The sequence below is a fragment of the Lissotriton helveticus genome, chromosome 7, assembly GCF_964261635.1.
Source record: "Lissotriton helveticus chromosome 7, aLisHel1.1, whole genome shotgun sequence".
Classification (NCBI taxonomy): Eukaryota; Metazoa; Chordata; class Amphibia; order Caudata; family Salamandridae; genus Lissotriton; species Lissotriton helveticus.
The window spans coordinates 362,879,520-362,902,474 of NC_136068.1; the positions used below are offsets into that span (position 1 = coordinate 362,879,520).

General features: G+C 47.2%; 1 protein-coding gene across 1 annotated transcript in view; it reads left to right on the forward strand.

Annotated features, from left to right (window-relative positions):
- AHCY (adenosylhomocysteinase) overlaps window positions 1-21,856 on the forward strand; it is a 194,800-nt gene extending 172,944 nt beyond the window's left edge. The window contains exon 10 of the mRNA XM_078652177.1: window positions 20,590-21,856. Coding sequence (XP_078508303.1) covers window positions 20,590-20,721 — 132 coding nt within the window. The 3' untranslated portion in view covers window positions 20,722-21,856. The remainder of the gene's footprint in view (window positions 1-20,589) is intronic.
- Window positions 21,857-22,955: the final 1,099 nt, after the last annotated feature.

A 22,955-nucleotide genomic window follows, 5' to 3' on the forward strand; every position in this document is an offset into this window, starting at 1 on the left:
TGGTTAACTAGGTCTTCTACTGACGATATTAGACTTAAAGTTATGTGTGCCAGCTAGCTCAGAGTTCACTAGAAACTTTCTCGAATAGGCAAGGAGGAGTTTAACCTCCCTGGATAGACAAGAAGGGATTTAGTTTCTGACAACCATAGAACATGACAACTTTGCTCTCCCCTAATCAAGAGTATATCTCCAGAGTCGTGTGAAAACAAGACAACTTATTTTACTCAGTCAGTACGTGCATTCTTAGTTTCACCAGTTTGTAGAGAAATAAGAGATGGCCGTGGTTCAATAAAAGATGTTATTTATTGATCAGTCTCTTTTCTCATACAAGAGAAATTAATCGCTATTATTGCAATACTTATAGTTAAGTAAAGTGCATACAGTAAAAACAGAATTATAAAATAATACTGTAAAAGCATTTATATGGTTTCTTAGCCATATGATACTAAAATGGATAAAATATATACATACATATATACATTGACTAATCGTACTCAACTGGTGCTTCTCACTACGCCTACCCCGGTGTACCTGACCTAAGCCTAATACTTGGGAGGGAGTAAGTAAGTAGCAGTTTAAGTTAAGTTTGCTTTGCCAAGAATCTGACTCAAGAATTCTCTGTAAGGGGTTAGTCAGTTCAGTACCTGGGATTTGGAAGGCTGGAGGGTTGGTATCTCTGTCTCAGGACTCGATATCCCAGTTACCCGCGAGGGTGGCTGGAAACGCCGGAGGCTGGATTTCTCGGCACTAGAAAAGGCAGCGTCTCTCTCAGCGCGTCAAAAGGGAGGGGCAGCGTCCGTGGGCTTTTCTGTTTCAGCTGGGCTCTCCGGCAAGTAGCGCTGCTCCAAGCTCGTCACCACCGTGTCCTAGCTTAGGGCAACGTCGGTATATTTATACCTGAAAGGTGCCGTGTTTGACGTAAGGATGGACATAAGACGTCAGCAAGAATGTCATAAGGACTGGTCGTTCTTACATTCTTTGCAGGAGTTCTTGAGCGAAATCAAAACAATGGTCGCGGGGATTTCCCAGGTCTGTTGGAGGTTTGATTTGTTTTGAGAACTCTGTGTGCTTCTCTAGGGGGCTGAAGGGATAGTGCTTGCTTAATGTGACAGCATGCGCTATGACCTAATCTGAAGACGGGTTTCTGTGCCGTTGTATGGACACTAGTGAACTAAGAACCGGACAAGGGTCAGAAATAGGAGTATCAATATAGGTACCTAGATAAACATACTACAGCGCCTGCTGGTGAGATATAAGGAGTCATGCTGTACTGCTCAAAAGGGCAGATGGCGCGGGTCCCAGTACTTCTGTACTACTTGCGAGACCACCGCAAACCAATTGCTCCGCCCTGACACGCCTGCTGCAGATCCTCACTGGCACCCGTCGCACTCGCACAATGAACAGTGCGGTGCCAGTGAGGAATAGGCAGGGGGCGCAGAAGCAGTCACGAGATCCACAAAGGAAGGACGAACGTCATCCTCTTCGGCCTGCCCCAGCTAAGCCCAAAGCCAATCAGGGCAGCTGCTTTGGGCGAGAGCAGCAACAGAGTATAACAAAGCCTAAATAGACCAAATAATACTAAAGGGCTACTAAATTGAGCAGCAAGTGGCGTGAGCTACTCAGTGTCTCGGCGAGCTACCGGTAGTTCGCAATCGACCTGTTGGAGACCCCTGGTGTAAACAATCTAAAATTAACAAAACGCTATTGGCATAAGTTGTCTATTGGAGAAACGAAGGGGATACGTTTTCTTTGTACATTTTCAACATTCATGTTATAGGGGGTATATGTACACATACACAATTGTTTTTAATGTAACTTCTGTATTAAAACACCCTCCCCAAACACTACTACCACCAATCCTCATGAAACATGCATAGTCTGGATTGATTTAACAGTGTAAAATAAAATTTGTAGATTTATATAGTAAGGCTTATCGCCTGTGATTGTATCCAGACACACTCCAATGGGCACAATGAGGTTAAGTGGTTTGCCCTGAATTACAGAATGTTGAGCCGATGCTCGAACTGGGATCCCCATCTCTGACTACTGCACCACATCTAAGTTTACTGATTTCACACCTCAAAAAATTCAACACAAAGCATTAAGCTTTGATCTAAACCTGGAGAGTGATTGAGAAGTTAGTGGCTGTGTAGGAAGCTAGCTCTGTTTATACTATACCAATGTAGGGTATAGGGTGCACGGACTGCAGTGGATCCCCAAAGGTATAGTAGAGACTAAAGTAGATAACACCGTACTCTTTTGTGGTAGTGTGGTTGAGCAGTCACTCATTAGAAAGTAGTGTTTAGCATTTGTTGCACACAATGGCATAAAATGGCACCCTCAAAGACTGAATCCAGACCATCTGTTTGAATCCAAAGTTATTTTGTTTTATTTCTAGAACCAAGATTTACTTAGTAGCAGGTAACTTAAACTCTTCATACGATCTTACTTTTTTAAAAGTCTGTGAATACTGCGTATGTAGGAACGAACAGATTACTTTCGCAGTTGAGAAAACAATTTATAAACTGTTCTAAAACAATTGAAATTACTTTTAAGACTACTTTTGGACTGCTATGTGATTACTTCTATAGTTTGGCATGAAACGGCCTCCTAACACATTTGAACAGGACATCAGTGTAGGAGAGTAGGGTCTGCTTCCTATGGTTACCCCCACTTTTTGCTGTGATTCTCTGGTTTTTCGACTTAAGTGTGGCTGTGGACCTGCTAATCAGACCCACAGCCCAGCTGTTCTCTCTAAATTGATACCATGTACTTTGGTTACTGGGTCACCCTTGTGAGCCCCTGTATAGTGTGCCATAGGTATCCAGGGCATAGGTGCACCTTGGGCCTACCAGGGGCTGCAGCATGTATTATGCCACCCCTTGTTTGCCTTCCATACTGACACCACAGGTCTGTTCACACAGCCTGGGTAAGGTGGTGTAATCACCCCTTACTTAGATATAGTATACCTATATCTATAGATACATATAGACACATATACATCTATAAGTCACTCTGTGGCAGGCATTAACAATCCTGGAGGCAGTGTGCTTGGTTTTATGTGAGCGTGCCCTAGCATGAGCGGAGCCCCTCTGCAGCTTTCCGAACCATCTCCTTATAGCAGTTCTATGATATAGCCATACCATATACTCGAGTGCATTATAATCCTCGTGGTTAATGCTAACTTTGGCTTTATCAAAACATGTTGTGTAAGTGTACAACACTTTGGAATACTACCCCCCGCCAGTCCTGGTGGGGTTAGCATTCCACCCTTCTGAGAATTCCTAGACTGGTGCAAGGTGCCCACTAGAACTAGTGGACATCATATGCCAGTCTAGCTTCTCACAATCCGCAAACAGGTTAACTTTTTTAAAAGCACAAAGCTACTTTTGTTGCAGTACAAGACAGTTCAACACAGAAAAATTTCCAGAGAAAACCCACCATACAGTTCTAAGGAGAAAAACGAAGTGTTATTTATGTTTACAGGTAAGTAAATGGTTCTAGGAATTGAGTTTTTGGGGGTAGAACAAAGCTTCCCCAAGGTCCAGTTTGGCACTCAAGGTTCACCACCGGCAGGACTATAGCAGCTGGGTGCATGGTGCTTAGGCGGTGTCCGGAGCCCAATGCAATCCTATGGTGGTTGCTGGTTTTGGAATCAACAGCTAAGCAGTAGATGTCCCTCGATACTTAGATTGGGTCACCAGGACGCAGGGTCCGAGACTGGAAGGTTTCCTTTTGGAATCTGCTGTCCGGACGCCCTGGAGTGGTGGTTGTTGTGAAGAGGCTGCAGGAGTCTACATGGAACCTTGGAAGTGACACCCCTTTGGTTCGGAGGTCTTAACCGCTGGGGGGGACAACTTCAGGACATATGGACCCTCTGGACACTTGTCGTGGATGACTGGTGCAGAGATGTTCTGGAGCACAGTTTCTTGTTACTGCAGGTGGCTGGTTCTTTTGTGGACGGGGCTGCTCGCCTCAGGAGACTCAGGTCTTTTTTAAAATGGGGGGATCGGTCCTCACCAAATCTGGATGTCACTGATCCTTTTTGAAGCTGTTTTCTTCAGAGCTACATACAGGCTCGTAGGGCTGGGGCCAAGTCAGTTTGACCTGGAGTCTTCCCTGCTTTGACGTCTTCTGGGTTCCATTTTCTTACGTCGTTGAACTGAAATCTGGGTTCAGTGCTGCCTCTTAAATACTATATTTAGGGGTTGTTTTAGGTGTCTTGAGGCATTAGCCAGTGGGCTACTGACCTTAGGGTGACTACACCCTCAGTGTGCTCTCTCCACGTGGGGGAGTGGGCACAATCCCTGTTTCTGATTGGGGAAATGCCTGCCATCTGCTAGGTGGCAACCACTGAAGTGTGGGCTTTGCCTCGCCTTCCCCATCTGAGAGGTGGGGTTGGCAGAGGTGGGCACCGTTTTTGGGCTGTCATTATTTTTCCCTCCGGTCTTCTGTCGAAGTAGACCGGAAGGGGGCCTGCTCCTGATAGCAGGAGAGGCTGGGGGCTGCATTGCAAAGATGGCAAGGCCTTTAAGCTCCCCTTTCACAGATATATTTTCCTGACCCGGGGGTAACACCTCCGCCCAGGAAAGACTTAGTTTCTGGGCCCAGAAAGCAAGGGCTCCCAACCTAGGGGTCCTAAAACTTGTCTCGTGGTGGCAGGCTGGTGTTCACCAGTCAGGAACCCACCAGTGGTTGTTTTGGTTCAGGGGGTCCCTTCTAGAAGGGACCCCTGAGTGCATGGAATAATAAATCTGACCCTGGAATCAGTGCAAGTTTATTATTGTGAGATGTTTGATACCCAGCATCCCAGGATTCAGAAAAAAAATTATGGTGCTAGGAAAGTCGTAGTGACCAGTTCCCAGACCTTATACTCAGGATGGCTTTACTGGGCACCTATATCTAAGAATGCCCTTGGATATTATAGGGACCTGTCTTCTCATGCAGATAGTTCCTCACATGAGATTTAGGGAACCCTACCTTAAGGGTGCCTCATGTGGTGCTGGGCAAGCATGGTGCACAGGGATGTCCCATGTCAACTCTTCACTTTTAGCTGTACCACAACCTGCAGGCTGCAATGGCAGTGGTGTAAGTTTGTGGTGAGAGTCCGGAGGGTGGCACAATACATGCTGCAGCTCTCAGTGGCCTTTCCCTGGCTACCAAGCCCTTGGTACCATAGATACCCTTTACAAGGGACTTACCGGTAAGCCAGAGCTGTGCCAATCTGGGAAACAATGGTACAGGATAGGGAAAGAACACCGGCCCTGGGAACCTGTTTGGCAGGGACCGAGGGCACTCAAAGTGCACCATAAATCTGGCGAAAAGTTGAAGGGTGGGTTTTGCTGCATGAGAAACCCACTTTCCTACTGGCTGAAAAACATTGCATCAGTCTCTGCTTCCTCTGACCACATTGGATGATTGTAGGCTTTTTTCCACAGTGCCTTTTTTTGTGTTTTACTTTGTCACATGAGAGCAGCATGAACTACATCAGTTAAGGGTGCACACTGCACGAAAACAAAATTCTATAGGTTACCCCAGCTATAGTAACAACCTAGGCCGTATATTTGGGACCAAAAACGTCTTTACTCTTTATTAACTAATAACATTGTCATCAAGTGGTGGTGATGGGGACATGAAGGTTTCCATATATTAATTAGAATGGGTTACTTCCAAGAATTGCCACTCAATGCGGTGTTGTAATTTAATACACTAAACTGAAATCCGTTGCCAAGATTAAATTCTAAAAAAAGTACACAGATTTGCCTTTTGAAGAATTACCATCTAATATTCAGGGATAGTGATGTGTTCAATATGGTATTATAGCAGCAGCTCACTAATATTGCAAATCCATGACCACTGCTATTTTTCCACATATGTAGTATAGTTTTGATCTAAAAGGGACTTTAATATGGCTGTTGCATGGAACTGAAAAACAAACACAACATTTTTCTGCAAAATGTCTAGCAAACTCCCACACATTGTTTATATTAATAGAATAAATGAAAATGGTATTTAAAACAATCTGTGTTTAAAATCGTACATGGTCATCAGGGCAAGACTGGATAACAGAGCCAGTTCTATCGTGGGCCCCCTGAAAGGCTGGAGCCCTGGGCCAGAGCCATTTTGCCCTTGCCTTAAAACATAAAGCTGCAGACAGGAACGTGGCCGGCAGATCCCATGCAACACAGGCCCCCACTTTGCCTGCCTAACGGTTAAACGTCTGTACCAGTCCCGGACTGGCCCCCACTGCTACAAAGGAAAGGCGGGTTACAGGTGAATGCCTAGGTTCCCAAAACTCAGTGGGTTTGTTTCCTGTTCGGTGTCTGAGGTTTTTGCTCGTATTTCCCTCGTTCGCTATTTATTATTTTGGGTATTTTCACCAGAAGCAGGTGGTTGATCGCTGGGGATGGAGTCCGGGTATTGACTAGCTATTTACAGGTCTGGGAGCATCTGATTACTGCGGGAAAACTATAACCGATTTCAGCGGTCTCTCCTCTGCCCCATGCAGGCATTTTCCTCAACGAACGTTCCAAAATCGGTTATTTTACCTACCCCCCCAAGGTGATTTTACAGTACTGCTGCGACTCCTAACCATTTCCACATTTTGTGCACAACTGACCGAACAGCTGGCCGGTTAGTGTGTGGCTGGCTCCTGGCAAGGTCCTGCTGAAATGAACTGAGTGCAGGTTTGCCGTGTCATCCTCTCCAGTGTTTTTTAGGTCTTGCTGTGTCCGTGTGCATGCGCTGCTCTGAGAGACATTTAGTAGCTGCTTTGAGAAGTGCTATTTTGCCGGCGACCAGCTTGCTATAACGCGCACAAGAGCACGTGCGACGTGCACAGCTGGTGCGGCTTCTTTGATCAAGCGCGCGTGAATGCTTTCCCCTACCCCCAGCTGGCATGCGGCTTTGATCAAGCGCGCGTGAATGCTTTTGTAGGCTTCCAGTTTTACTTTTTAAATACTGTTTCTCTCTATCGCCAACCCTTGTTTTTTTTACATAATCCTACGCTTGTCACGTGTCCCCTGTCATGCAGAATAACAAAACAGTATTCATTCACGCAGTGTCAGCACCGGAACAATCTTTTTAACTAGCTCTTCATCAGCTTCGATAAAAAGCACGTTACCGGCGCAACGCTTACTGTATAAGACTGCCCGTGTACCACAACCCACTGCGTGCAGCACCCTTTAATAATTGCCACAATCAACACCTCGGCGCCCTTGAGCCACCTGTGGTAGCACTGCAGCCATTCTTGGAACCAGGGGTCTGGCTTCTATTCCCCACTTCCCATCACACAAGATGTGTGATTCTGAACACCAAACTTCCCCTGCGCCTCGTTTATTTTATCTACGGGATTTTGTAAAGCGCATAGAAGAAAGCCACTCCGATACTTGGTTCATTTACAATCATATCAGGAAAGAAAGTTAGAGCAATGACGTACGATAGACTACCATTTCAGACTCTTTTATTTCCCCCTTTTTAGTTAGTCATATGAAATACACCACACATGCTGTGTTATATGAATAACCAAAATTGTGGCCCACCAATTGTCGATGTTACCATAATATATATTGGAATCGGTTCTACACACGCCCTATGCTCTCCTCCTCTGGAAAGTCCGCTAAAAATCTGCTTGTATGGACTCTTCGCGAATTTCAAGGGTCTAAGCCCAACTGGTGCACGTGAAATATCTAAAGTGTGCTACTTGTTCCACAGTCACACAAAATGCTAATTCGGGCCTTAGAAAGTAACAGTGGGTTAACTTTAACTCATCACCCGCAGAAGTGAGGGCGCAGTCTCAAACAGATAGGTTTAAACTCGGTTTAAACTCGAGTGGGTCTATCCTAGCTATTCATCCTACCAAGGTTACTAAATGGTACCAGTGGATTTACAAAAAAACAAGGCGATTTATTATACGGGGTGCCATTGACGCCGAAGCAATACTGCACTGGCGTTCGCACCTACTTACCGGTACTACTTTAACATTTGCACTGGCAAGTTCAAAGTAGTGGTCACTGATAGTCATCTGTAGCTGGTCGGTGCTAACCTGTACCAGTGCACCCCCATGTAATCTAGAAAGAGGGCAAACATACAGCGACATGCGTACAGCCGTATGTGAAACTATAAAGAAAGAAGCTATATGAAGATGTACATAAACTACAGATTCTAATCTAAGGCACATTGCAATTGGGATTTTTTTTGCAAGGTGACCGAAATTATAAGGCATATTATGCAACAACAGAAATTAAGCAGAATATTATTGTTTCTCTTTTTTTACTACTTCTGTGTCTACAGCACCCTAAAGCTATTACTGTCTTATAGGTGCAATTGACCGAATTGCATTAGAACATTTGGATGCTCTCCTCTTTTCATATAGCCTGCAGCGCCCGATAGCAGTGAGGTACAAGCACCGGTCTGTCACGTGGCATTGTTTAAGACTAAGTATTTTTTCTGTATTTATCTCAACTTGTATAACTTCAATTCTCACAGTAGAAGTTAGATTCATGAGGTGTCACTCACTTCCCTTTGATTGTAATTTCCCAGTGTTTAACGTCCATTGACAGCTCCTTCGAATTTTGAACATTTTGCCCACTTGTTTTGTTAATAAACATAAACAAGCATTTACAATGCAATAGGTCTCGCATTTGCGAGATTTTATGCTATTGGCATTGTAAATGACAATGCATTTTATTTGTTTAAAAAACCAACACATTAATAAAAGGCATTGTAATCTACAATGCCAATAGCTCAATCTCTAGTAAATGCGAGACCTATTGCATTGCAAATGGCTGTCCCATGAAAGGGAGCTTTAAAAGTAACCTGCAAGCTCCCCTGTAGACGTATTAGTGTCCTTGAAACTGCAATCTGAGGGGTGAGGTTTAAAGGTGCCCAATAGCCTGTTTACTGCAGCATTGTAGAGCTCAGTGGGTTTTTTTTTGTTTGAAAGGGAGTGGTCTATAAGCCTGTGTTGACGGTTGCTTGCACTTGCATGCACCACATTGTTTCTAAACATTTTTTATTGCACATTTCTTAACGAATTCTGAAAAATTGTTAAATCAAAGGATGACTCCTAAATTGATCCAAAATAGTGTTGTATATGCCAATAGTTTTCTTTTTCTCCTCGTTATGGTATTGTTTCAGAATAGGCAATGTGCAAGTCCCTACTAGCGCACGTGTTCTTTACTGGCACATGCCACCACAATAGATTGTGCCCGAAGTGCCCAGCAGCGTTTTTGGTTGTTCTTGGCACCAGCAAGTAGATTACACTGCTTGCACGTGCCTACCAGCAGTGTTTTCCATGTGTTAAATGTTGATAATCTACAGTATCATCACACGTGCATAGTGTGTGAATACATCTAATAGTAAACCTAAACCATAAGAAATGCAAGCATGCAGTCATAATGGAATATTTTAAACGTTGGTGTTGGGAGCCCTGCTGGAAGTAACACATCTACCCAGAACTCTAAGGTGTTTAAAGTAAAAGGGACTGACATCAATGTTTAATAATTTCCGGCTCATGTCTTCAGAATGTAGAAAAAAAATAATTTCCCTGCCAAACATGTGGTGTTTCCTTGCCTTAGGCATAAAAATGTGCAATTCGTACAGCCGATGTTTCACTCTGGCTGTATTGCCTTGTAGCCATCACTAGACATCACACATTCCTTTTGCTGTTTACATTGTAATGTATGTTGTGGTAAGTGTTGTCACACAGTGGCATTCTGAGTTAGCCCAGGGTCATAGGATGACTGCGAGGTGACAATCGCTCACTGGGTGCAGGCTTGGTGTCTTGAGCAGACCATCACTAGCAAACGAGCTCCGGATGAGCCCATCTCGCATCCTGACGCTGGTGAGGAGTGACCCCAGGATGAAGCATAGCAACTAGTGTGTGGGAGGAGGGGTCCTTCAGTCGTGGCCAGCATGACTTACGGGTAGGAGGGTCGCATGTGAGGGGGGTTTAAAAAAAAAAGAACTTACCTGAGCCGACCCCAATTCGGTCCCATGTCGTCTCTGCTCGTTGTATGAAGCAGGCAGCCGCCATCCCCTCCCCTAAGCCAATCACAATGCTGCAATGGTAAAACTTCATTAATTTTTTCAAATATCTCAAACTTGCAGCCCATTTTAATCCACTTTTCAGAATATCATCTCTACAATACGAGATCACTTTCTCCTACCCAGATTCTAAAAATGTGTTCCAAACTTTCAAGACCGCTCTTTGGGAGATAAAACCATGATGTAAGCCCGGTCTCCAACCTTATTGCTTGGACCATGCCGTCTTTGATAAACTCAAGATTAATTTCAAACATTGCCCTTCCTTATTTTCCCTATTCAGCATACTGCTTAGGAATACAATTTCTGCTCTATATTATTATTGAGTTTTATATCGCGCGTGGTTACCCTTGGGCATCCCAGCGCTCATCCAGAGAACACACCATAACAGAGACAAGCGTTAGGCAGGGAACAGATAGGTCTTTAAGAGTTTGCGAAATCGTAAAGTGCCAGTTTCGGAGCGCAGGTCAAGCGGAAGGGAATTCCACAAAACAGCTACATTAACGGAAAATCTTCTACCGCCAGTCCTGGCCTTTCTTACTCTCGCGACTTGCAAGAGATGTTGGTGATCTGAGCGAAGGGCGCGGGGGGCCTTATAAGATTGAACCATGCCCCGTAGGATAGGTGGCCCTTTCCCCTGCAAGATTTTGTGGGCCATACAGAGTGCCTTAAACTTCACCCTCTCTCTGACAGGGAGCCAGTGAAGCGCCTTCATCGCGGGACGGGCTGATTGCCGCCTGGGAAGGTCCGTCAAGAGCCTGGCAGCAGCATTTTGTACTTGCTGCAATTTGTTTAAAGTTGATTCTGGCGCCCCCAGAAACAGCGCATTGCTGTAATCCAGACGTGAAATGATGAGCTCCTGAATTAATAACCTCCTGGTGGCCATCGGGAGGAGGGGTAGAATCTTCCGGGCTGACCGGAGCAGGCCGAAACACACGCCTGCGTTCTTTTTAGCGTGTGACTTAAAAGAAAGGTCCTGCTCCAGCCAAACCCCCAAGCTCTTAATCTCCTGTTTAGGGGTGGGTGGCGCTCCCAGACAGCTAGGCCAGCTACTTGGGGACAAGGAGGGAGGAGAATTCCCCAACATCAGTTCGGTTTTTGAACCGTTGAGTTTAAGTGCTGAGTTGCACATCCAGGTAAAGATCTTGGCCAAGCATGTGTGCAGCCGGTCGGGTTGATTCGCCGCCTGGGGGAGCCCTACCACCAACTGGGTATCATCAGCATAGCTGATGATCTTGATACCCAGTTGTAGTACCACACTCTCCAGTGGGGCCATATAAATGTTGAACAATGTGGGGCTCAACGATGAGCCCTGTGGCACACCACACTGGAGAGGGACCGATGTTGACTTCTCGTGGCCTTCCCAGACCTCGAACGTCCGGTCTTCCAAAAAGGACGCGAGCCATTTCAGGGCCATCCCGGAGACCCCCACCCCCGACAGCCGCTGGAGTAACACCTGATGGTTTGCGGTGTCAAATGCCACACTGAGGTCCAGGAGGATCACTGCCATCGATCCCCCTGAATCCAAAATGCTCCTGGCATTCTCCATGACTGCCAGCAGGGCAGTGTCCGTCCCCTGGCCAGGGCGAAAGCCCGTTTGAAAGTCACCCAGAAGGGAGTTGGATTCCAGAAAACCCGATAGGCGCCTATTCACAAGTTTCTCCGCCACCTTGCTGAAGCCGGGGAGTAGGGAAATAGGCCTAAAGTTAGCAAGGTCGGCGGGATCCAGGCTGGGCTTCTTAAGGAGGGCCTTAACTACCGCTCCCTTCCAACTAGGGGGCACCACTCCTTGAGTGAAGGATAGATTTATAAGGTCCGTCACTGGGCCGCCGATGGTAGAGGCTACCTGCTTCAGATATTTCATCGGAACCGGGTCTCTCGGAGACCCACTCTTCACGGTAACCAGGACCCCGAGAACTTCGTCCACAGTGACTGGTCCAAAAGAGACCAGCTCTGCTGTCCTCTCCCCGGGCCGAGACCCTAGGTTACCAACAGAGGATGTCTCCTGAACTAACCGAGGGAGGGATGCCAAGATGTTTTCTATCTTGGATTTGAAAAAAGAGGCTAGTTCTGAGCATTTCTCACGCGGGTTGTTGTGAATGACCAGAGGTTCGGGAGTTTTCAAAAGTTCTCTGATGACCTTAAACGACTCTTTCGAGGAGTTGGAAGAGAGACCTATTCTCTCCCCGAAGAACTCAGATTTCGCTACCCGGATAGCGGATTTATAAGTATTAAGAGCCGCCCGATATTCTCTCCGGCTCACTTCGCCCCAGTCCTTCCTCCAGATCCGCTCCCGCCTCTTGCAGCCCTTCCTCAATGTTCTGAGCTCTGGCGTGTACCAGGGAGCTGATCCCACTCTCCTACCCCTAGTAAGTAGTCTTTTCTTAGGGAGGATAGCATCGAGCGAGTTGGTCAGCCAGGTGTTTACGTTCTCATCAGCTACTAACGGGTCAGGCCCGGGAATGGGACGGGACGCCTCCAAATGTACCGCCCAGATATCCACTGGGAGCCTAGACCAGGCTCTTTCCACCGTATATACCCTAGGTGTAGATGCCACTGGGACGTCAAACTGCCACCGAGCCGGAATCATAAAATGGTCTGTCCAGGGCAGAGCCAGCGCGGGCAGAACTTTAAGGCGGTCCGAATTTGAAAAAATAGGATCAAGCAAATGTCCCTTTCCGTGCGTTGCACCCGAATTGACCGAGTTAATCTCAAATGCTTTAAGATCACACTGCAGATCTACTCCCAGAGAGTTATAGGGGTCATCAAAATGGATGTTAAAGTCACCCAATGCCACAAAATTGGCAGTGGAAGAGGCAAGGAGCGCGACCGTTTCAAGAAAGGAGTTGAGAAAATTGCCCATGATCCCAGGTGGACGGTAAACAAGAAGGCCTGCCAAGGAGGCGGTGGGCGACAAGCGTAGAGAGAACTGACAGCTCTCGCAATCGCTCATCCCTCCATCCTGAACCTTACAGGTTAACGTATCCCTGTACAGGATAGCAATTCCACCTCCCCGCCCCACTGGTCTATCTAGATGAAATATAAGAAAGCCAGGTGGAAGTGCTCTGACCATATCCGGGCCGGAGCAGGAAGAGATCCAGGTCTCTGTAAGGAACAACACGTCCAGCTTATGGTCAAGAATAAGGGAATTGATTTCTGTTGCATGACTAGGGAGGGACCGGCAATTCAACAGGGCCATTGATAACACACAATTGTCTGTGGCCGTTTCCTGACCCAGATTACAGGCCCCGCAAGGCAGAAACGGTTGTCCTCTCTCGTGAACAAATCTACATGGGGCGAGTTTCGAAGACCGCCAGAAACTTGGTGTCGGAAGCTGACTTTTTATGTAGTGTACCAAAATGAGACGCACTGTAGAAAGTGAAAGTCCGGATGACCCTTCGTTTAAAGGGGCTTAAATTAACCCCAAATGCTCTTTTGTGGTAGTGTGTGCAAGCAGTTTAGGCTTATCAGAGGGTATTGTTCAGCATTTGTTTACACAATCCATAAATGAGACACAATCACAGAAACTTGAGACCTATTTAAAAAATAAACTGTCTTCTTATAGAATTTTAGGCACTAAGAACTTCATAATCGTGTAAGTACTTTAGATGTTATCAAATTTTACAGTAGAAATAGAAAATGACAACTGTCAGATTTGAAGTAGAGCCTCAAACGTGGTTATCCTATGGGAGAAACTTTCAGTGCATATGGTCACTTGCAAACGCCTTACAGGACGGTTCTTCTGGACTTAAGATGAGTAGGTGCCAAAGTCGCTGAAAGTACCAAGAGTTCATTTTTACCTGCCCTGGGGATTCTGGGTGCGAAGGTGCTTTCAGCGGTGGTAGCCTTAGACGGTACATGCTGTACTCAATGGGAAAAGTACCTACAAGAAAGAGGCTGAAGGACCCTGGGGGACCAGTCCGGCAGAACCTAAAGGGGTGCTCCACTCTTGGGAGTCTCCGGGCCACAGAGTCTGTTTCAATGGACTCCGGCTGGGGGGGCCTCTGATGCATAGGTGTTTTGTCCGGTGGGTCGTTGATGTTGAGACTCCCATGGCTTTGGGGTGTCACGAAGACAGTAGCGATGCCCGCTTCATTAAGATTTATGTAATGCCATGCACACCATCTTTGGGCCACTGACTCCCTCTGTTGTGCCTCCAGGCCCCACAGAGCTATGTGGTGCCCGTGGGTTAATGTCTAAATAGGTGCCTTTTTCCACCCTGGCTCCTTTCATTCTAGCGTGTTGCCCCCGCCCCCGGATGATTTCCCATCCTGGCCTGTTTTTGGAGTTAGGCCCATCCTTTGCCACCGTAATGTGCAGGGCAGTCGACGTCCTTGCCTGTGGCTGTTGACAGTCAAAATTGAATGGCTTGACTGAGGTGCTTCACCCAGGAACAAGCTTGGCTGAGCACTTGCTCCCGTTGAATGAAGCCCTTGCTGACGTTCTCCTGGGCACCTGGGCTGAACCTTGCACAGGTGCTTCTCTGTACTGCACCTTAATCGCTCCTTAGGGGATATAGCCTTCCGCTCCAGCATCCCCCGAGTGCTCTTGTGATGCAGGCTTCAACCTCTAAGGTCAACCCAAATGTGGACCCATTGACACCACAGGACAAAGAATCCAGGACTCAGGACACCTTTCGATCTTTGGGTAGTGCATCTTGTCTTCCACCAGCATTGCGGTTGGTGAACAGCACATGCCTCTTGGGTCGTTACTCCCTTGCATTATTGGACTCCGTTCCACTGCTGCTTTCCCATGCTTCCCGAGGAGGGCCACGCCATCCTCCACCAAGCCCGCCTGGATGGCTGGAATGCAGCAAAGTTCACCATGAGGTTTTGGGCTGTGCAAGACTGACTCCGTAGGTAGAACCAGAGCTTCCATAGTGGCACTGTCATCATTCGTAGTTGGGGCCACTGTGTTCTCAGTTGATGACCAGGCTTAACTGATTGACATGCCCTTTGATGGCGCCAACCTATGTGGCAATGAGGCTGACTGGGTGCTCAAATGCTTTCGATAGTTGGGTCACCACCAGCTCTCGGGCTCTTTCTATTTTGCCTAGTCTCAGCAGCAGACTTTTGCCCACACCATGGATGTGATTGAGCCTCCTATTGGCGTCTGCTGTACCAGCAGTACTTCGCAGTACATCAACCAGACCAGTCCTTTCATGGACGAGACTGCTAATCCCATAATGGATGCGAGAACTAGGCCCAGTGAGCTATCCAGCCACAGGCTATAAGCACCTTTAGTATACCCTCAGTCCCGCACCTTAAGTATACCCTCTGTCCTACAGAGCCATCCCGTTGATTGCAGGATCAGGCACCATCTACCCAAGTGGTCTGCGGTCCGATCTGACAAGTGATTGCTTCAGATTGTCCTGGAGCGGTACACCCTTGTTTTTGGAAACCCCTCTGCCTTTGCACCCTCCTCAGAAGGGCTGACTGAGGACCTCCTCATTGCTTTATCAGAAAATGCAGGCTTTTTTTTGCTAATGGAGCCATAGAGGGGTGTCTGCGCCAGAAGTAGGTCATGGTTGTTAATCCTGTCAGCACAGGAAACTACCAGGAATGTCCTATCCTGTGATCTGTGCCCGTTCAGCGCCTTTCTATGGAAATAATTAAAAATGCTCATTCTGGCTCAGGTCTCATCTGCCCTGGAGACTGGATGGTGGCTGCACCTGCAGGACCCATATGTCCACATTCTGGTCCTGCTGGCCCACAGGCAGGCAAATAATGATGGGTCACAAATCTTTCTACTTCTCTGCGCTACCTTTCTGCCTTAACCGTGAAGTCACTCCCGGCTCCTAATCGGATGCTCATTACGTCTGAGCATTCTGGATACAGTGCAGGAGCGTAGTGTCCAGGAAATTTGGGCTGTGATCCTGATGCTTCAGCCTCAATCCTGGACTTTGGTAAGACTGACTGCCTGTCTGAGGGCCTCCTGCTGGTCTGAGGGCCTCCTGCTGGTCTGAGGGCCTCCTGCTGGTCTGAGGGCCTCCTGCTGGTCTGAGGGCCTCCTGCTGGTCTGAGGGCCTCCTGCTGGTCTGAGGGCCTCCTGCTGGTCAAGCATGCCATATGCATTCTATACAGTGGGAACTGAAATCCCGGTGGGCCAGCACCAGAGGATAAACTCCAACCGTGTCCAGATTTTGAAGGAGACTGCAAAAGACATGCAGTGGTTGCTGATGAATCTAGCAAAGATCCCTGTTCTCTTCCCTACCCGAAGCGGACAGTGGTGACCAATGCAATACTTCTGGTAGAGGGGATGGGTGGGAGGGTGGGTGGGTGGAGGGGATGGGTGGGTGGAGGGGGTGGAGGGGGTAGAGGGGATGGAGGGAGGGATGGGTGGATGGGTGGAGGGGATGGATGGGTGGAGGGATGGATGGGTGGAGGGATGGATGGATGGGTGGAGGGATGTATGGATGGGTGGAGGGTATGGATGGATGGGTGGGTGGAGGGGATGGATGGATGGGTGGAGGGTATGGATGGATGGGTGGAGGGGATGGGTGGAGGGTATGGATGGGTGGAGGGTATGGATGGGTGGGTGGGTGGGTGGAGGGGATGGAGGGATGGATGGGTGGGTGGAGGGGATGGAGGGATGGGTGGAGGAGATGGATGGAGGGAGGGGTGGGTGGAGGGGATGGGTGGGAGGGATGGGTGGTGGGTGGAGGGGGTGGGTGGGTGGGTGGATTGGGTGGAAGGATTGGATTGGGTGGGACGCGGTGGGATGGGGTGGGACGCGGTGGGGTGGTGTGGGACGCGGTGGGGTGGGGTGGTGTGGGGTGGAATGCGATGCATGGATGGAAAGAAGTCCGGCTTTCCATGCTAATTAGATTCCTTAGAGGTCAAAGGGAGGCTGTTTCAGGTGTTCACGGACAACACCACTGCCATGTGATATTGCAACAAACCGGGTGGAATGGGGTCATGGACCCTGTGCCAGTATGCCTCTAGACTTGGCTGGCATTTCCTGGTGATGAAGCACCTGGCAGGTTCCAATAATGCTAGGGCAGACAAATCTGCTTACAATGCGTTCAGGATCGCAAATGGCAACTACACCTGGAGGTGATGTGAGATCTGTCTGGTGCACATAATTCTGACGTATTCTCACTTCGAGCTGTCCTCTAAGGCTCTTGATCCTGAAAAACAGTCTGTCTTCTTGGTTTCGATTGAGTCTGACAGTAGGGTCAGCGAGCTTCGAGCTCTGTCTGCCCTTACTCTGCAGAAGCTTTTTCCCTGGCAATCTAGTTTCCGGACTAGTGCCTCTTTCTGCTGCAGGATGTCACCCCTTTTCATATTGGCATGTGTCTACCTACATTTTTCACGCCACCTTATCTTCCCAAAGAAGAGGACTCAATCGCCTGAACCTGAAGAGAGCTTTCATTTTATATTGATCACGCCGAAGGCCATTGGGTGGCCAATCGGCTCTTCATATTTCACTGGAAAGAAAAAGTCAAGACTGTGCAGAAGAGGACCATCTTGATGGATTGTACTCTGCATTAAGATCTGCTACTCACAAGCTAAAAAGCTGCCTCTTGAGGGCTTGTGGGTACATTCCACCAGGGCCAAGGTCTCTACTACTGCAGTTATAGGTGTGGTACCTGTCCTGGACATCTGACAAGCAGCTACATGGGTGTCACTCCACACATTCACAAAGCGCTACTGCTTTGTACAGTACAGTCTGTCAAGATGGGCATTTTGCCAGCTTATTCCTTAAAGACTTTTTGGTTTAAACCAGTTTTCAGACCCACCCAGGAGAGCTATTGCTTGGGTATCTATTGTAAGTTGAGGAATCTGCATTTAGAAGTTTGTCCGGGGAACAAATTATGTACCATCTATAATGCTTTTTCTGGTAGATACAATCAGCAGATTCCTCAGCAACACTTCCACACACCCCGCAAACTGGGCTCCTCCCCCTTAAGGTCCTATTAGAAACTGCACTCTGCTCATCACATTGGTTTTCATGTGGCTATGCTTTTTTGATGCAGGAATAGTCACGGAAGATACTAATTTCAGTATGCTGGGTTGGTGCTTATATGGGCACCACTGTCACTTCTGCTGTGATGCCACCTACTGCCACAAAAAGGTACTCCTCATTATTTTCCGGATCCAGTCTTCACACCTGGGGAATATTCGCAGGTATGAAATCTATGATTACAGTCTTTGCCTGAAAAAGCACTACCAAAGGTAAGTAACTTGTTCTTTGAGGACCCGGACTTCATTTCTACCTAAAATAGTTACTCCTTTTAATGTTGGTCGGGTTAGCACCCATCCAGCATTCTTTGCTCTATTTTATTCCTCTAGGGAGGAAGAAGGACTCCATCGTTTGGATCCTTAAAGAGCATTGAATTTCTGTTGATTGTACCAAGGGACATCAAGTGGATGACGATCAGCTCTTTTAGGGTTTTCCGGCGTGAAGAAGGGAAAACTGACCATGTAGCAATTAATTGTTCTTTGCATAAGCCTGCTACGCACTGGAGAAAAAGCTCCCCAAATGCTTGTGATCTCATTCCATCAAGGCAAAATCAGCTACTATTAGCATGTGGGGTGCCTGCTCTGGACATCTGTTAGGTGCCTGTGGACTTCGGTACACACTTTCACAAAACACTATTCCCCCAACAGTCCGGTTCAGTCGAGAGAGGCATTTTGCCCTCTGTCTTTCAGGACCTTTTGGTCTGCGCCAGTTCAGACTCACCATCTTGGGAGGTACAGCTATGGTTTTAAGAGTGTGAAGAATCTGTGGTTAGAAGTATTCATCATAGATCAAGTTGCTAATCTTCAGGTAACAATCTGGTGGATACTCTTAACAGGAGTTAACACTCCCACTTCCCGTTTTTTTAACTGCACTTTTCCATCAAAAAAGGTCTGCCTAAAGATCAGCACACTGGTTATACCAATTTGCCAATGGGACTATGTCTGAGGGTTTGTACAGCCTAGAAAGTAACTGACAGTGCACATCGGTACTGCTTATATGTAACTCAACTCATCACTTCCAGAGCTGAATGATGTCCGCTTGGACCCATGCAACAGCATCTAGAGGCATGCAGGAGAACAGCTCTAAAAGTTTCTGGATCAAGTCAGAGGTCTTGCTCCTCAGGCCTCATCTAGTGCAAAGGAGCCATGTTTTACTGTGACATCCAGTAAAAAATATGCACACTTTAGCAGTTGCACACCTGAACCACTTCAGCAGTACGGCAACGATAATTGCCGGGCTTTCCACCTTGATTATCTCCTGGTTAGTCATAGTTGTATGGATAAAATGTTTTGGTGAGAGAGAATCAGTCCAGTGTAGGTTGCTTTCACAGCTGCATGTTTTGTCAGAGGTAATACCTCCTTTGCATGTTTAGGATGTCGTCCTGTCTTACCCCTTCCAAGAGTTGTCTTGCTTTTTGGAATAGAATTATTTATTTTTTTATTTTTATTTTTTAGCTCAAATGGATCGCAAGTTGCTAAATATGCAACACATGTTGCTGCTCAGTCGAAGGCCTTTTGAAAAGATTGACTGGTTAACTTTAAGTTGTTTATTGCTGTGTTAGGGTGTCTGGCTAGTACTGAGGGGAAACATTTTCCCAGATAACGTTATCCTGTAAAAATTAGATAATGCTCTCACAAATGTTCTGCATTGTATCCCATAATTTTCCTTTTCTCGGCACTCAATTTGGCCCTCCCTGACATAATTCCACTGACCGGGTCGGTAATGACTGATCTTCTGCTGCCTTATTTTAGTCCCTGTGTAATTACTGTTGTAACTGAACTTTCTTGCTCAATTTCACCAACTCCATCCCTGAACTACAACTGTGTGTGCAGGTGTTGAGCTTGAGTACGGTTTAGCAGTCGCCTAAAGGCTTGTTTTAGGTAGACTTCAAGGATCTTCCAAATGAGAGCAGCAAAGTCTTGTAAGTCTCATCAAAGTGGGGTTGACGTGTTCACCTTGCTGTGTGAGGCGTCTGCTGCTATAGGAACCAGATAACCAACTATCTATGCCTATTCGTGCCGTCCTACAGTCCTGGTGCCAACTGCTTTCAGTTCAAAACCTGTCCTGCTACCTCATCCCTTAAGTGTTAACCATAGAATAGTGTACATCAGCAAATGTCACATCTGCACATACATCACAGATATATACTGTTTCTAAAAGCCTATTTGCCCTTTCTGCAGCTGAGATGTGGCGTACTAACATTGTTCACACATAGCAAAATGTTAAAGCCGTGCATATACACTGCTTTATCTATTGTTTTCTTTATGGTAAGTTGTTTTAGGATTTTGGCGTTGACCTTGGATTAGAATTACTATCCAAGAAAACCTTTAATACCTATGTGTAGTATTGGCCACTCAGCCTTCTGAACAGCTTTAATGTTTTAATTTACACAAATGCAACGTGGTGGTAGCTGTCTTCAGCTTGACAAAGAGGCTTGCGTTGATGATGCACATTCGAGGTCAATGTGTTTACAGGTGTCTGTCCCCTTCAGCTGTGTTGTCAGTGTTCTGTTTGTGTTGCTTCTGTTGGTCTGCCTGCATCCATTAAGGTTTCTGATTGTCCTGAAATGTTTCTTTGCAGCTGGATGAGGCCGTGGCTGCAGCTCATCTCGACAAACTGGGTGTGAAGCTGACCAAATTGACAGACGAGCAGGCCAAGTACCTGGGTCTGAACAAGGATGGGCCTTTCAAGCCGGACCACTACCGATACTAGATCTGCCGGGGCTGGGCGCGCTCCTGTGTGCAGCATTTGTCCTCCACCTTCCAAACGTATCACAACAATGTGTTTTTGTATCACTGGAAATGTGCAGTTCCTGTTAGTCTCGCTTTGTTACAAATGTTAGAGAGCAGCACTCAGCAACCCCTGCAGCGACGATAAACTATAATGCGGAAATGATGAAACGACAACGGACAGCTCCTTCCTCCAAAGTCACCAACTTCTCACTGAAGATGGTTCGTCACTTGCTGCCTTTTCACTCTGGGCCTAGTCACTCTAAACCCATCCTGCGCATGCGCTTGTCACCAGCTGCTGCTTCTTCTGTGCACATCTGCAGGCAGTGTTTTCTGGACACGAGACAACTCAATGGGACAGAGGGGACTTTTCTTACAGTATTGATGTGTAATAAAAAAGAAAATTTAAAAAAATGTCCGTTCCAGGGGCAGTTTTGCAAGCATGCTAAGGACTGCACTCTGACTTGCTGCTCGAAATGTAAGGATTTCTGAATTTCTGTGCTTTTCAACTTCACCCTGTGCCCTTACGCGTGTCACTTGTATGCTTAATGTTCTAGAGGCAGGGTTTTTAGAAATGAACTGTTTCAAAAAATACTTTGCTAGCAAATTGGTAAGTTCTTATAAAGCTATACTGTATTCAACCGTGGATATGTGGCTTTCATCTCGAGCACTAAAGTGTCAAGTACCAGCACTTAAAGTCTTTCGGTTACATTAAATCACTGCCGCTTTTTCCCCTCCTGCCCATAAAAGCACTTGATCTCTTACGGCAAGTTCAGTAGTACTGAAAGTTTCGAAACCTCAAACTGGTGGGAAGATTTTTACTGTTCCACACAAAACAAAACCGCTTCATGGTTTCTGCCATTAAAGTTGGATTATTGGTCCATGCTACTGGCTTCACTTTTACACTGAATAAAACATTTTGACTTCTGTGACTATTCCTTCCATAACCTTGAGCCTCCTTGAATTACTGTAAAATTGAGTTTTTATGTATGCGATCAGGGAGGGAGACGTGATGCATGCACTATAAAGCTGAGAAATGTTTTACAAAATGAAGGTGTTACTTTGCGTGGGAAAACTGACTTGTACAAAAGTAACTCAGTAAATGGATATTTGACAAAGACGTCTCTACTGTCGTGTGTTCTGTCTGCCAGTAGTGTTTGTATGCATCTCCCCAGTCCCAATCCACCTCTAAATGCGGCTTATGATGCAGGCGTGAGCTGCCACCAAGTGGTTAAATCAAAGACTAGCCCAGACCCTTTATGCCTGTCTAACTTGGAGAACGCTTTAGCTGCCCGCCAGAGTAAGCAAAGCAAAAACTTATACGGCGGGGACGGGCTTTGGATCAAGTTCCACCAGCCATTGCTTGTCTTCACATTTTGGAACAGCCTGTGCTGAATCCTTTGGGTATTGGAACGGTCATGTGATACACGGTGAGTTGCTGTTGCACTGTATTTTCCGCTAGGTGTCGCTTCACTACAGCTAAATGCCGTGAACGCCTCCCAAATGCTTCATCTGAAAGAAACAGGTTAGTGTTAGATTACTTACCTTCGAATATCCCAAGGCGTCAGACTGGATCTGGAAAGTTTTCGTCCGCAGTACCCTTGCGCGTCGGTGGGTGTCTGCGGCTCCGCGTCCGTCGGCATCGTGAACGCCGGCATGACGTCGTCTGAGTGCTTAGACGCCGCCCTTGCGTGCTGACGTCCGTTCTTTTTTCCGTGTCAGCAAGCGCAGATCCGGGAAGGGCAGTACTCCTCGTAATTTTTTGACTAACGTTTATCTATTTTGAATCTCTTTTTCGAGTCGACTTAGACTCCCGGTGCTGTAGGGATGCCTGGCTTCAAGCCGTGCGATGCCTGTCACTGCCGGATGTCGGTGACCGACCCCACTTTCAGTGTCTCTACTGCCTCTGGGTTGCCACGACGACAAGTCGTGCCCCGACTGCCGGGCCTTGACGTCGAAAGCTAGGCAGGAGTGGTCCCGCAAGCTACTCGAGGTCCGGCAGTCGGCTCAGTGACGCTCGAGGTCCCTGTCGAGGACTAAGTCGAGGGACTGGTCGCGGAGAGACCGACCGTTGCTCATCGAGTCATCGCCAGCACTCGTGGGCTCCAAGTCCTCCGGTAAGTCGAGGCACTCCAAGAAGTCAAGAGGTGTCATCACTCTTCTGACTCCCCTCGTGCGACGCGGCCGAGGGTTCGGGCGACTCCGCCCACGCGGCTC